Consider the following 13,598-nt stretch of genomic DNA (forward strand, 5'->3'; position numbering starts at 1 on the left):
ACCTGAGGTCAGGAGTTCAAGACCAGCCTGGCTAACATGGTGAAACCCTGTCTCTACTAAAAATCCAAAAAAATTAGCTGGGCATGGTGGTGGGCGCCTGTAATCCCAGCTACTCAGGAGGCTAAGGCAGAAGAATTGCTTGAACCCGAGAGGCGGAGATTGCAGTGAGCCAAGATCGCGCCATTGCACTCCAGCCTGGGTGACAAGAGCGAAATTCCATCTCAAAAATAAAAAAAAGAAAAAGAATATGATGTTTGAGACGATGTGTGGTGGCTGACACCTGTAATCCCAGCACTTTGGGAGACCAAGGCAGGATGATTACTTGAGCCCAGGAATTCGAGACCAGCCTAGGCAACATAGTGAGACCTCATCTCTACAAAAAATAAAAAAAAAAACAAAATTAGTTGGGTGTGGTGGCTTGCACCTCTAGTACCAGCTATTTGGGATGCTGAGGCAGAATCACTGGAGCCTGGGAGGCAGAGGTTGTAGTGAGCCAAAATCGTGCCAGTGCACACCAGCCTGGGTGACAGAGTGAGACCCTGACTCTGGCAAAAAAAATTTTTTTAAAAAAGATGATGTTTGAGGCAGACTGGAAGGAATTTGCCATGTGGATTTTTATGTAAACAGCATTTCAAGAAGAGAGAAAGGCCAGTACACATGCCCTCAGGCAGGAGTGTGCTTAGTCTGTTTGAGGAACAACAAGGAGGCCAGTGTGCTTGGAGGAGAATGAGCACAGGACAAGGAAGAGTGGAAGATGAGGTCAGAGGGGTAACAGGCCAGATCTTAGAGGGCCTCATAGCCCATTGTAAGAACTCCTGATTATATCCTGAGAGAACTAGGGAGCTGTTGAGGGTTTATAATCTGACTTACATTTTTAAAGGATGGCTTTTATTTTAAAAGGATTGCCCTGGTTGCTGTGTTGAGACTAGACCAAGTTTTGCAAGTATTGCCAGGTGGCCCCCATATCTACCAGTCACATGAGCCAAGGGCCATCTCTCACTTCTCTTTGTGTTCTTCTTGGCGGAAGATATATAGCTAAGCTAAATGGTCCAGAAAAGGAGATGCTCAGAGGAACTTGTGAAAAGTTAAATTATTCAACCTTTGGTGATAGTGTCACAGGGCATGTAAAATGAAATTCAAGGAAATATCAAACTCAACTAGTAATTGAAACCGAATTTTTATTCAGTGTTTAGCAAATTTATATTGAATACCTGCTCTGCTCTGTGCCAGATACCAATTTACTAAACAAATGACAGTGAACAATATCCCGTCTCTCAGGGAGCATATATTCTAATGTGGGAGACAAATAATAAAGAAATAGATTGTTATTGTTAGTGTTGAAGACGAATAGCAAGATAAGGGTATTGGGGATTCCATTTTAGTTAGGGTAGTCAAGGAAGTCTCTTTGAGGAGATAATACTTTAAAAAACCTGAATGAAATAAAGGAGCAAGCCATCTGTTCAGAGAGAATGGCAGGTAAAAGACCCTGAGGGAGACACCTGCTTGATGTGTTTGAGGAAAAGAAAAGAAGTCACTGTAGCAGGAACATTGGGCAAGGGGGTGAGGAGAAGAGTTAACTCAAGGAGGTATAGGCTATGTAGAGCTTTACAGGTCATGTTAAGGACTTTAGATTTTATTCTGAAAGAAGCCATTGGGAGGTTTTGAATAGATGAGTGACAAAATCTGACTTAGGTCTTTATTTATTTATTTATTTATTTTTATTTTTTATTTTTTTGAGACAGAGTCTCGCTCTGTTGCCCAGGCTGGAGTGCAGTGGTGCAATCTCGGCTCACTGCAACCTCCGCCTCCTCGGTTTAAGCAATTCTCTTGCCTCAGCCTCCTGAGTAGCTGGGACTACAGGCGCCCGCCACCACGCCTGGCAGATTTTTTGTGTTTTTAGTAGAGTCGGGGTTTCACCATTTTGGCCAGGCTGGTCTCAATCTCCTGACTTCGTGATCCACCAGCCTCGGCCTCCCGAAATGCTGGGATTACAGGCATGAGCCACCGCGCCCAGCCGACTTAGGTTTTTAAAAATTACTCTGGAAGCCAGGTGTGGTGGCTCATGCCTGTAGTCCCCAGCTATTGAGGAGGCTGAGGTGGGAGGATTGCTTGAGCCTGGAAGTTAGAAGTCAGCCTGGGCAACATAGTGAGATCCTGTCTCTAAAAATAAAATTACTCTGGCTTTTGTATAAAGAAAACCCTCTGGAGCTTGACTAATGATAGGGATAACAGCAGGTTCTTTCAGTATTTCTGACTGTAGAAAGTGGTGGCTTGGATTAGATGGGCAAGTGGTAGAGGTGATAAGAAGTGATACATTGTGACCAATGGAATTTGCTAAATGGATTGGATGCACACTATAAGAAAAAGAGGGAAATCAGTACCAGTCAACTCAGTGAAACTGTGGGAGAATGATTTGGTAAGTATCGAGATATTTTTAGTAATCAAAATTTTTAAAGAGTTTTTTTTCCTTTTTTGGTAGGAATTCATAGTTTAACCTTGAGATGTTGCCTGCTGCATATTTAAGAAGGAGTAGCTCATCAAAAGAGTTGGTCATTTAGAAAGCTGCATTTTTTTTCTGAGAAATATGAATGCTGTGAATACTGAAGGATCTGGGATAGGGATTATGCTCTCCACTGCCTTTTGGCCGTATCTTTCTTTTATATGTTTGCTTTGTCTTAAAAGCAGACCTGCAGCCAGGTGTGGTGGCTCACGCCTGTAATCCCAGCACTTTGGGAGGCTGAGGCGGGCGGATCATGAGGTCAGGAGTTCAAGACCAGCCTGGGTGAAACGCCATATCTACTAAAAATACAAAAATTAGCTGGGCATGGTGGCGTGTGCCTGTAATCCCAGCTACTCAGGAGGCTGAGGCAGGAGAATCGCCTGAACCCGGGAGGCGGAGGTTGCAGTGAGCCAAGATCACGCCACTGCACTCTAGCCTGGATGACAGAGTGAGACTCCGTCTCAGAAAAAAGCAGGCCTGCTTACCCATGTGTATCACATAGAAGGCCTGTGTAATTGTAAGCTTCACAATTCAGGTGGTCAAACCAGTAAGTACATAGGCTTTAAACATTTTTTCCAGCCGAAGAACGATTTAACCTGAGACTTTGTGCTTTACAGGACTAGAACTACAGTTGTTCTCCCTGAAAAAAAAAAAAAAACAAAAACGGATATGCACTGTTCAGAATTATATAAGACCAATTTGTGCAAGCATAATGAGTGGCCAGTTTATGGTGGGATGTACACCTGGTTTGGGAAGGTAGTCTGCACAGGAATCCCTTTTCCTGGTAGGTTGTTTAGTGATTATAGGTCCACAGCAAAGACAACTGGATGTTTTTAAGAGAGATTCTTGTCAAGTTGTGCCAGCCGTAAGGTAGGAAACCCTTCTGCTCTTGAGGAATGTGACTGCTGACTAGGCCTTAATAGGCAGGTTATTGAAGCTTCCTGGACAGTGGTAGAGATAAGTTAACCAAGTTTCTCTTCAAACCCCTTTTTAAACTTACTGTCAGGCTTTCACCTACAGCATAGCCATTCCAGTGCTTTAGTAAACTGCCTCTACTAAGCATTGGTTATTTTCTTATGTTTATAAGAAGTGTCCTTTCCTTGATTCTGCCATACCTTTCTTCCCAAGGAATACTTCCAAAGATGGGTTTTAGCTCTTAGCTCCCAATCACCAAGATTGCTTGGCCTCTGGAAAATTAGGGGTGTGAAACACTAAGAACCTGAAATACTTTAAACTCCTGTCATCTCAATAAAAACTGCCATTGTCACCAAGAGTATCTCTTGACTCTTTGTGGTTATTAACCTCCATGGCACTAAGCTCTAAAGGCTAATGGATTCTACTTTGTATATCCTTAACTTCTCAAAATGGTCTGTTTGCTTAAATTCTTTTTTTTTTTTTGAGACAAGATCTCACTGTTACCACCCAGACTGGAGTGCAGTGGCACAATCTCAGCTCACTGCAGACTCGACTTCCTGGGCTCAAGCATTCCTCCCACCTCAGCCTCCCGAGTAGCTGAAACTACAGGCGCACGCCAACATGCCCAGCTAATTCTGTTCTTTTTTTTTTTTTGTAGAGACAAGTTCTCACTATGTTGCCCAAGCTGGTGTTGAACTCCTGGGCTCAAGGGATCTTCCCACCTTGGCCTCCCAAAGTGTTGGGATTACAGGCATGAACCACTGTGCCTTTCTCTTAAGTTCTTTTTAACCCTTAAATTTACAGTATTTATTTATAACATTTATTTTTTAAAATTCCAATTTTAAAGTAATACTTGCTTAGTTTAAAAATGCAAACACTACAAATATGCTTAAAATAAGCAAAAAACTTCCATAATTGAGATTACACTATATTGTTCTGCAACTTGATAGTGAGTGGGCTGGGTGCGGTGGCTCACGCCTGTAATCCTAGCCCTTTGGGAAGCTGAGGCAGGCAGATCACCTGAAGTCAGGGGTTCGAGACCAGCCTGGTCAACATGGCGAAACCCCATCTCTACTAAAAAATATAAAAATTAGCTGGGCATGATGGCAGGTGCCTATAATCCCAGCTATTTGGGAGGCTGAGGCAGGAGAATCGCTTGAACCCAGGAGGCAGAGGTTGCAGTGAGCTAAGATCATGCCATTGCACTGCAGCCTGGGTGACAGAGTGAGACTCCGTCTCAAAAAAAAAAAAAAGAATAGTGAATGGTTTTCACGTTAACACATATATGTCTGTCTTTTTTTTGGAGCTCCTTGCTGTAGTACCTTTTTAAAAAAGAGTTGTATAATATTCCATTATATGGAACTACCCTGATTTACTTAACCATTCCCTTATTTATTTACATTTTTCACTATTACAAATAAGCCTGGATTGAACATTCTTGGGCACTTATATTTCTGAACTTGAGCAAGTGTTTTTATTGGATAGAGCCCTAAAAAAGTGAAACTGATTGGTCAAAGATTAGGTACATATAAAATTTTGCTAGCTGCTGCCAAATTGTCCTCCAGAAAGGTTGAACCAATTTATGAAACTTGACATTTCAAGAAATTGTATGTGTTTCCCATCTACCTAATAAAGAAACGGTCCACACCATTAATATAGTTCTGAATGCACTGAAATATAATTGTATATGTCTTTCCCACTAGATTGGTACTTCCTTGGGGATAGGAATCATGAATTTCTAAACTTTAGCATCCCATTGTTTGCTTAAATAAACCTTGAAATACAAAAATGAAAAGAAGATACTGTCTTTGTCCATAAGTGGCTCACAGCCCAGTAAAGGAATCCACAGTCTTTTCGATATTCATGCTCTTTACTACAATGCCTAGAATATGGTATGTACCCTGTAAATCATTATTGTATAACTAAAAGCGTTTCTCTTTATTTGTCTAAAAACTATTTGGCAGAGCTTCTTAATTTTATCAAATGAGCCAATGGGTAGTTTTGGAATATGAACTCACTTTCTATTTTAGGCATTGCCTATTGGAAGAAAGAAGGTGTTGTCTTAAGTCTACACCCCGTGGCTGTTATTTGATTGCTGCTGTTAAAAAAACATAACCTTTTTTCTCATTTTCTCTGAATATACAATATACAGAAATGGAAGGAGGGTGAGCCATTGGGAGCTTTACTCTACCATTAAGCATTTCTTTAAAGGCTACCTCACATTTGCACTTAGGTCACAAAGCTTCTGTAACTAGGGTGAACCACCATCATTGAAAAGGTGGAACCTGGGACCTTCGGATATGAGGGCAGAACCTTGGGCCCCAGCATGCTATGTTTAGGACATTTGGCCTCTTACTAAACCCACTCAGCTATGTTCCTCCTTTTTTTCTTTGTTTCTTCAGCACTTATATATTCAGTTTGCACTGTATTAATTTGCACTTGTTTGCATGTTGCTTTGTAAGTATTTTAAGGGCATTTTTTTCCTCTCACATATGTATTGTTTTGTGTCCCTGGCTAAAGTACAAGCTTTTTGAAGGCAGAAACCATGTCTTTGGTTTCTTTTGTATTTCCCATAGCACCTTTTACTGTGAGAGTGGGCACACAGTATATGTTGTGGAATGACATCCTGAGTGATCCCTCCCTGGCTGGGCCTCAGATTAAATTCCCTGAAATGGAACAGTCCTAACCAACACAGGACAGGTATTCTCCATCTGGCATGTTGGTTGCTCCTTTCAACCTGCTATTTGAAATGGCTCCCTTCAACATCTTTTGTTCCCACAGTGGGGCTTGCTATGGCTAATGCTGTACTTGCTGTATGTGTTCCAGGCGAGTCTGCGGACACCAGAACTGACCTGGGAGCGAGTGAGATCTCAAGTTGACCATGTGATATGGCCTGATGGCAAGAGGATAGTACTGCTGGCAGAGGTAAGGCTGAGACTGGCAAAAATACTCCCCCACAACAGGAGAGACTGCAATACCCAGGTCCCCTCCTCCTCATGTTCTCAAATACTTTCAACTCCTCTGTTAAGCACAAGTTTGACTACTTTCCCAATGGATTTTACTTCTAATTGTGAAAGATCTTTTCATTCAGCAATTAAGAAACTATTTTGGTTCCCCACTTTTCACCAATTATCCTGTCTCTCCACGTCAATCCACAGGTTGAGTTAGATAATTATTACTATAGAAGGAATTCACAGATAGAACCAGTGCCACTTTGAGTGATGCATTCAAAGAGATAATGTCACTTGTGGGATGTTTTAATCACTAAGCACAAAGTAGATATGCCCGACTGTAACCAGGACTATCTTAGGCAAGTTCTGGGAATGTATGTTTTTACTGATAGATTCCCTGTTTTTGAAGGTCCATTCCCTTGAATTGAGCCAGATGAGTAGTAGGTACCTACCTAGATATCAATTGCTCAATTGATATTTCCCCATCCTAGCTCCTAGCTCACATTGACACTATTGACTTTCATTTTATTGGCTTCCATGTCAGTGTTTGACCACTTTTCCTTTCTTAAAAGCTCCTCTTCCCTAGTCCTGGATTCCTGACAGCTATAATATTAGATGCCTTCTATTCTTACCTTGAAGCTTTCTCTTCTTCAGAGAAAGATACCAAAATATCAAGGAGGATAATAATACTTTTCTCAATTTTGATTTTCAGTTGGTTTTTTTTCTTTTTTTATATTAAAGAACCTGAATATGAAAATGTAAAATATACATTGTCTTTATCTAGGGGCCCATAAGTTAGGAGTTTTTAGTGTCCTTACTGTTTTCTTCACATTTTCCTCACTTTATCTCATCTTCTCAGATACTTCAGGGCATTTGTAAAGGGACTGAAATATTTCTTCACAAGGAAGGCGTATATATGAGGAGGAGATGGGCAGATTGCCAAATATGCATTAATAGCTTTGATGTCAGTCTGCTGACTGATGACTTGTTTCTAGCTGCCCTAGGAGGTCCCACCTGGTAATTTTGGTGACAAAAGCAAGTACCATGGGTGTTTTTGGCTAGATGGTTGAGCAAAAAGGTGGTCAGGCTTCATAGGAAACAAAATAGGAAAGGGTGGCATTGGGGGCAATTTCTAGTTCTTCTACTGTCTGAATCACCAACTCAAAATACAAGGCTGACAATGCTGTCTTTGAATTCAGGAGAAGCAAACTGAAGGAGAAGCACAAAAATCATCACAGCTATGGTGAAACCCTGTCTCTACAAAAAAAAAAAAAAAAAAATACAAAAGTTAGCCGGGCATGGTGGTGCACACCTGTGATCCCAGTTACTCTGGAGGCTGAGGCAGGAGAATCACTTGAACCCAGGAGGCAGAGGTTACAGTGAGTCAAGATCATGCCATGGAACTCCAGCCTGGGCAACAGAGGGAGACTCCATCTAATCAATCAATCAATCAATCAATCAATCATCACAGCTTCCTAAGTCCAAATATACCTCCCCTCACAACCTGGAGAGATTGTCCCTGGATTTGACTGATCATTGTTTATTTCAAGACAGTCTTTAAAAGGAATGCCGATCCTCAGAAGGAGGATATTTTGCTATAGAGAGTGGAAAATTCAAGAGAAGTATACTGATATTTGGCATAAGCCTCAGTGTCATATGACCATCTGTATTCCTTTTTAAATAATTCCAGAAATCTTTTAGCTATTAGTTTCATCAGATTTTCCAGAATTTTAGTGGTTTCATTTAAATGTCAGTCAGTTAGTTCTTATATATTGAATAGCTGCTTTTTTTCCAGCAGTGTTAGTCAGGAAGTGTTTGGAAAATGGTGGTCATGCTTCTCTTCCCTCACTTCTCAAAGGCCAGCAACTTTGTCCTAATCCATTTGTGTCTTCACCTTTGATCACTAGGGCCGCCTGCTGAACCTTAGCTGCTCCACAGTGCCTACATTTGTGCTCTCAATCACTGCTACTACTCAGGTAAGGCTTCCAGAGTGGGATAGCAGTAGTCTGGAGAGGGTCCTCAGACCCACCAGGTTTCACTTGCTTGGGTAGATTGCCATGAATGGCACATCAGCATCCATCTCTCTGCTTTTCTAGGCTCTTGCCTTGATAGAGCTTTACAATGCTCCTGAGGGTCGCTATAAGCAGGATGTCTACCTGTTGCCCAAGAAGATGGGTAAGTATATACTCTTCCATCTCCATCCTTACCAAAGTAGTTCAGAGTCTGAGGCTAAAGGAAGTTTGGGGGCATTAACTTACTTAAGGATGGGGGGAGAAAGGTACCTTCATCTTGTAAAGTAGGAATTAGGATTCCTAGGTGCTATTCCCATTTATTTATCCCATTTTCTACATGTGTTGCCCTAGCAAAGTTGTGATATTATGCTGTGATTTATTTTACCTGCCTGTGAATTTTAAGGATTTTTTTTTTCTTAAAGTATCTTTATGTGGGAATCTCAAAGGAGGAAAAAAAAAATCTTCCCTTAAAAGAGAAGAATCATCTCCTACCTTGTGACATCTGACTTACTCCAATTCTAGGCTGCCAAATAGCCCCTACCAAACTTTTCTCAGACGACACAAGACTTTCTTACTACACCTTCCAACACCAATCCCAGTGCTTCAGGCCAAAGGAGAGATGTGGAATAGGAGCTATTTAGTTATGTGGGTGTTTTGTATAAGAGAAACATTAACCTGTCTTAAATTTTTAAAGAGCCTGCCTCAAGCACCTGAACTGATACAGTGTGTTTATAAACTCCTCAGGCAAAGATCAGGTAATAAATAAGCTTCTGGTTTTGTTTTGCCTTAGCACTAGGTATATAACAACTGTTAAAAGTTGATACATTTTCCCTTTAGTAGACACTTTAGAAGGATATAAAAGCAACAGCACAGTCCATATTCTGACAGAATGTATAATGAAGTTGGGAGACCAAACAAATACATAGGAAATGACATAAGATTATGAATAAGTACTATGTAGTCAGATAATAGAATGTGAACAGAAACCCATAAGAATTAAGAGTACTAAAAGCAAAGCAAACAGTTCATTTATCCCATTTAGTATCCTTCTTAGTTTTTCCATTCAAGTTTCCCCAGGCATTAGTTGTTTTAAATGACCCAAAGTATGGAGTCCAAGGCAAAACTCAAGTTGGAGCTTCCCATTATTTAGTTCCCACATTATCCTATTCCTTCTTTTAAATCTTAATGCCTGTTGTTTCTTTCATCTCTCCTGCACTTTTCTGGAAGGCAGGGTTCAAAGCTGAGTTAGTAAGGATGAATTATTAAGGCTTTGGAAAGCACTGGGCTTGAAGCTGAAGGCAGCTATTCCTTAGAATTAAGGACCAGTGAGCGAAGGTTGAACTTTTTCATTCAGCTCCAGGAATTAGAAGGTGTCTTTGAACTTTTTAAGGCCTAGCTTGGGGACAATAGCCATCAGATAAAAGGCATGAATGCTTATACCAGGGCTTCTGTGGTCTGTTCCAGATGAGTATGTGGCCAGCCTACACCTGCCTACCTTTGATGCCCACTTGACAGAGCTGACAGATGAACAGGCCAAGTATCTGGGACTCAACAAGAATGGGCCCTTCAAGCCTAATTACTACAGGTGCCTTGGGCTCCCCAGAAATCAGGGACACCTGGGCAGTGATGAGCTTCCTGCACTGGAATTGGTCTTTGCATCCCCAACCACATATGCTTACATGAACTCAGAAAAATGAACCCACTTCCCCTCACTGCCACCTTCAAAAGACTCTTCAAGGCCTTAAATAGTATTCCCCTTCCTGAATTTGCCTTTTGGAGATAGAGAGGTGGAGTTTGGGTAAGTGGCTATTTGCCTCATTAAATAAAGTTCCCCTTCCTCAATTCCCTTCCCCATTTCATCTTGTTGCTATGATTTTTATCTCTTTATGGAGAAATATTGGCCTTTTTCAATGATGTGAAAAGGAAACACAGTTATTTCCTGTCACTGTACACTCCAGAAAAGTCTCTGCCTCCCTGTTACACCTTTAGGCAGGCTCTTCATGTCCCAGCATCCCCATTAGCTGATAACATCACAGTCTCATCTTTCTTTTTCCCTCCAGGTATTAAGTTCCTGTAACTCAAACCAGAATTTTTAAGGAATAGAACTCCAAGCCTTTTCTCCACTACTATACAAGAAAGAATCCAGCAAGCTGCTTCTCCAATCAAAGCTGCCTGCCGTGCTCACCCTGTGTGTTAGGTTATTTATTTATTAAAATCAAGAATCCTGTGCCTGTAGTGTTGGCCCAGAGTGTGGTTACTGCCCTAAGGGCCATGAAAGCCACAGAGGATGGGCTGAGGAAGGAAAGAAATGGGGTTACTGCTCCCAGTGCATCATTTGCATCATTCCCCATTGACTGAATCCTCAGCAGTGGCCGTTTTTCCTCTTGTCCAGGCTCACGAGTTAGTCCAGGGATTCCATACTCCCTATTCCCTGGAGTTTTCTGGAATAAATTTTCAGCACCTGCTTTTCTCAGCTTGGCCCTTCCCCGGGTGAGGCCGTTTGGAATTAACATGGCCAGTGTTTCACACAAGATTGGGTTCCCAATCTTGACCGTCACTATCACTGCCTTCTTTATATAAAGGCTAATAAGGAAGGAGTGTTATTTATGGCTTTGCCAAGCTACATCAAGAACTCAGCTGTGCTGTGCCTACCAGGGGTCTCCTTTCTTACCCAGGACTCCTTTCTTCTCCTTGAATATTTATGTCCATTTTAACACTTTCTGGTTGCAAGAGGGATGTGCCTCCATTATTTCCTCCACAGTTTTGGTATTTGTCAGACATTTGTTCTGCTGTCTTTCTAATTCAGCCAACGTCTGCTCAGGAAGTGGGGCCAGCTCCACTGGGACCCATAGTTTTACTTCCTTGTCATTTGATTGGATAGTTTCCAAGGAAGCCCCTCCAGATTGGCACTATCTCAGAAAAGGAGAGCTTGTTTTGAAACACTGCTTCCTGAAACTTCCTGCTATTGCCTAAAGCTACGTCTGAAACTGAGTAGGGAAAGGCATACTTTTCCAGGGACTCAGGGGGATAGGCTTTGGAAATGGGACAGGTCTTTCAGACTCACAGCTTGATACCCTAACAAAGCAGAGTATATTTATTTGTTTCCCAGGAAGGCCATTGCAGTTTGACTGGCTGAGGGATACAGAGATGAAATTGTAAACTGTATCCAGATTATCAAAGCTAATTTGACTAGTTTGAACCTCGTCAGACATTCATTCCTTTGGCCATTGCCATGGGTGAAACCGAGATCTGCAGTCTGATCTGTGGTCTTCTCTGCTGGCATATCTTTTATGATTTAACCTCTTCCATTTGATGATTCTGTATTTCAGAGTCAGTTTCTTGAGTAACTCCAGTGCTACAAAAAGAATTAGTAATGTGGTGTGGGCAGCGTGACATTTTATGTCCCCAAAAATTAGATTCCTTTTGGAGACTGATCTGTTGGTCTCAAGCATTTCATTAGGACCAGATTGGTTCTAAGAGTTAGTCTGGACTGGCCCTAGGAAACTTGAATTAAATAAGCCTCTTCCCCTTACCGATCCTTTTTAACACTCTCAGGTTTGTTTGTTTCCCACTTTTTTCCTATGCTGGTCTGCCTCAAAGTCTCAAGACCAAGGTGACTCAAGATAACACCAGACCACGCATGATCACCAAAACCTTCCCATCCTGATTCTCTTCTTCTACCTCCACCCTCTCCAACTTCTCCTGGTCTTCACATATACTCTCAAAGCTAGTCTGAAAGTGACCTTACTTTCGGAAGTAGGGAAGTGGAACTTTGGTAAATGACTGTTTGCCTCATTTAATAGTATACAGGCTCAGCCCATAGACTACAGTTCTTCAGAGGCCATATGTCTCAGCAAGTACTGGTTATATTCTTTTTTTGTAAGGAAGATCATAAATGCTAAAAATTCCACTAAGCCATTCAGTTCTTCCTTTTGCCTACCTAGTCCTGATTTTTGTATTAATTGGTTCCCTTTAGCAAGGGATTCAGATCTTTGTACCTTATCTTATATCCAGAGCAGATTCCATTTGGCAGATAGATGGTCTCTAGCCTATTGTATTCTTAGACCAAAAATCATAACCTGCTGTTTCTCAGCAAAGCCTTGCTCTCTGGAGCTTACTATGTGCTGGTACTTAAAGAGTACATTCTGCCTTGCTATAGTGAAGAGACCCACTCCAAATAAAAAAGGGGCCACACTGGGCTTCTAAGTTAGGTTGCCAGTGTTGCTGCCCATGATGAGTTATTTGCCTCTGAGTTTCAGATGACCTCTCTGTAGGGACACTGTGTTATCAACCATTAAGAAGAAAGAACCACAAGCCTCCCAAGTATTTGGGTCCTATCTTAGGGTTGAAATCTGGTCATTATTCCCTCTACCCTTGGAATCAGAGCAATGTGTCTTCTTTCCTCCAACCTCTTACCTTAGATGCATCCTGGTTATCTGGAAGCATGGGAAAGAAGGCTACTTATGTCTTTGTATGTGGCTCCAGTCTGTGAGGATACATAACATTTTCTCTACAATGAATCTGTGCTAATATTTTGCCTTCTTTCTTTCTTTTCTTTTCACCCTTAGAGACAGGGTTTCACTATGTTGCCCAGGCTGGTCTCAAATTCCTGGGCTCAAGCAATCCTCCTGCCTCAGCTTCCTGAGTAGCTGGAACCACAGGTGTGTGCTACCGTGCCTGGCACTTTTTTGCCTTCTTAATGGAGATATTCAGTTTTCTTTTTTTCATTTAAACAAAGAAAAAAAATGTATCTACTCTACCTTCCCTCTGCTCTCCTCCCTCCCTATCCTACTTGCCCATATGAGCACGGCTCCCCATGGCCACATACTCCTGCAAAGCTTTTATGCTGCTTCGCTTTTCTCTAAACAGATCTGATATTGCTGCTCCTGTGGTTTTCTCAAAATTAACTTTGCCATGGTTTTTAAAAAGGAATCAAAATGCATTGTTGCATTAAGCTTTTTCAATAAAGGAAAATTACGGAAGGAAAATAGGCAACACCAGCAAATTATATGTGGACAGGTTCTAAACTCTATATATACATATATATATATATCTATATACGTAATCATCTAGTTCTGTCATCTTACTGAAAGGAATAAAACTTCTAAAGATCACCATTTCTGAGAAGTTCTTGGAAATCTTTATGTCTAAGTGATTGTATTAGATCAGCAATAATGACTATGTAATCTCAAAAAACAAATAAAATATTCTTAACATGGA

The 13,598-nt window shown here is 41.3% G+C and overlaps 1 protein-coding gene across 3 annotated transcripts in view; it reads left to right on the top strand.

Moving 5' to 3' along the window:
• The window catches only part of AHCYL2 (adenosylhomocysteinase like 2), a 207,666-nt gene extending 194,068 nt beyond the window's left edge, over positions 1 to 13,598 (top strand). For all 3 annotated transcript variants that reach the window (XM_034964968.3, XM_034964969.3, XM_057302685.1), the window contains exons 13-17: positions 6,242 to 6,340; positions 8,274 to 8,342; positions 8,463 to 8,541; positions 9,843 to 9,963; positions 10,439 to 13,598. In XM_034964968.3, the coding sequence (XP_034820859.1) occupies positions 6,242 to 6,340; positions 8,274 to 8,342; positions 8,463 to 8,541; positions 9,843 to 9,963; positions 10,439 to 10,445 (375 nt within the window). In that variant the 3' untranslated portion in view covers positions 10,446 to 13,598. The remainder of the gene's footprint in view (positions 1 to 6,241; positions 6,341 to 8,273; positions 8,343 to 8,462; positions 8,542 to 9,842; positions 9,964 to 10,438) is intronic.

Source organism: Pan paniscus, chromosome 6 (genome assembly GCF_029289425.2).
Source record: "Pan paniscus chromosome 6, NHGRI_mPanPan1-v2.0_pri, whole genome shotgun sequence".
NCBI classification, from domain to species: domain Eukaryota; kingdom Metazoa; phylum Chordata; class Mammalia; order Primates; family Hominidae; genus Pan; species Pan paniscus.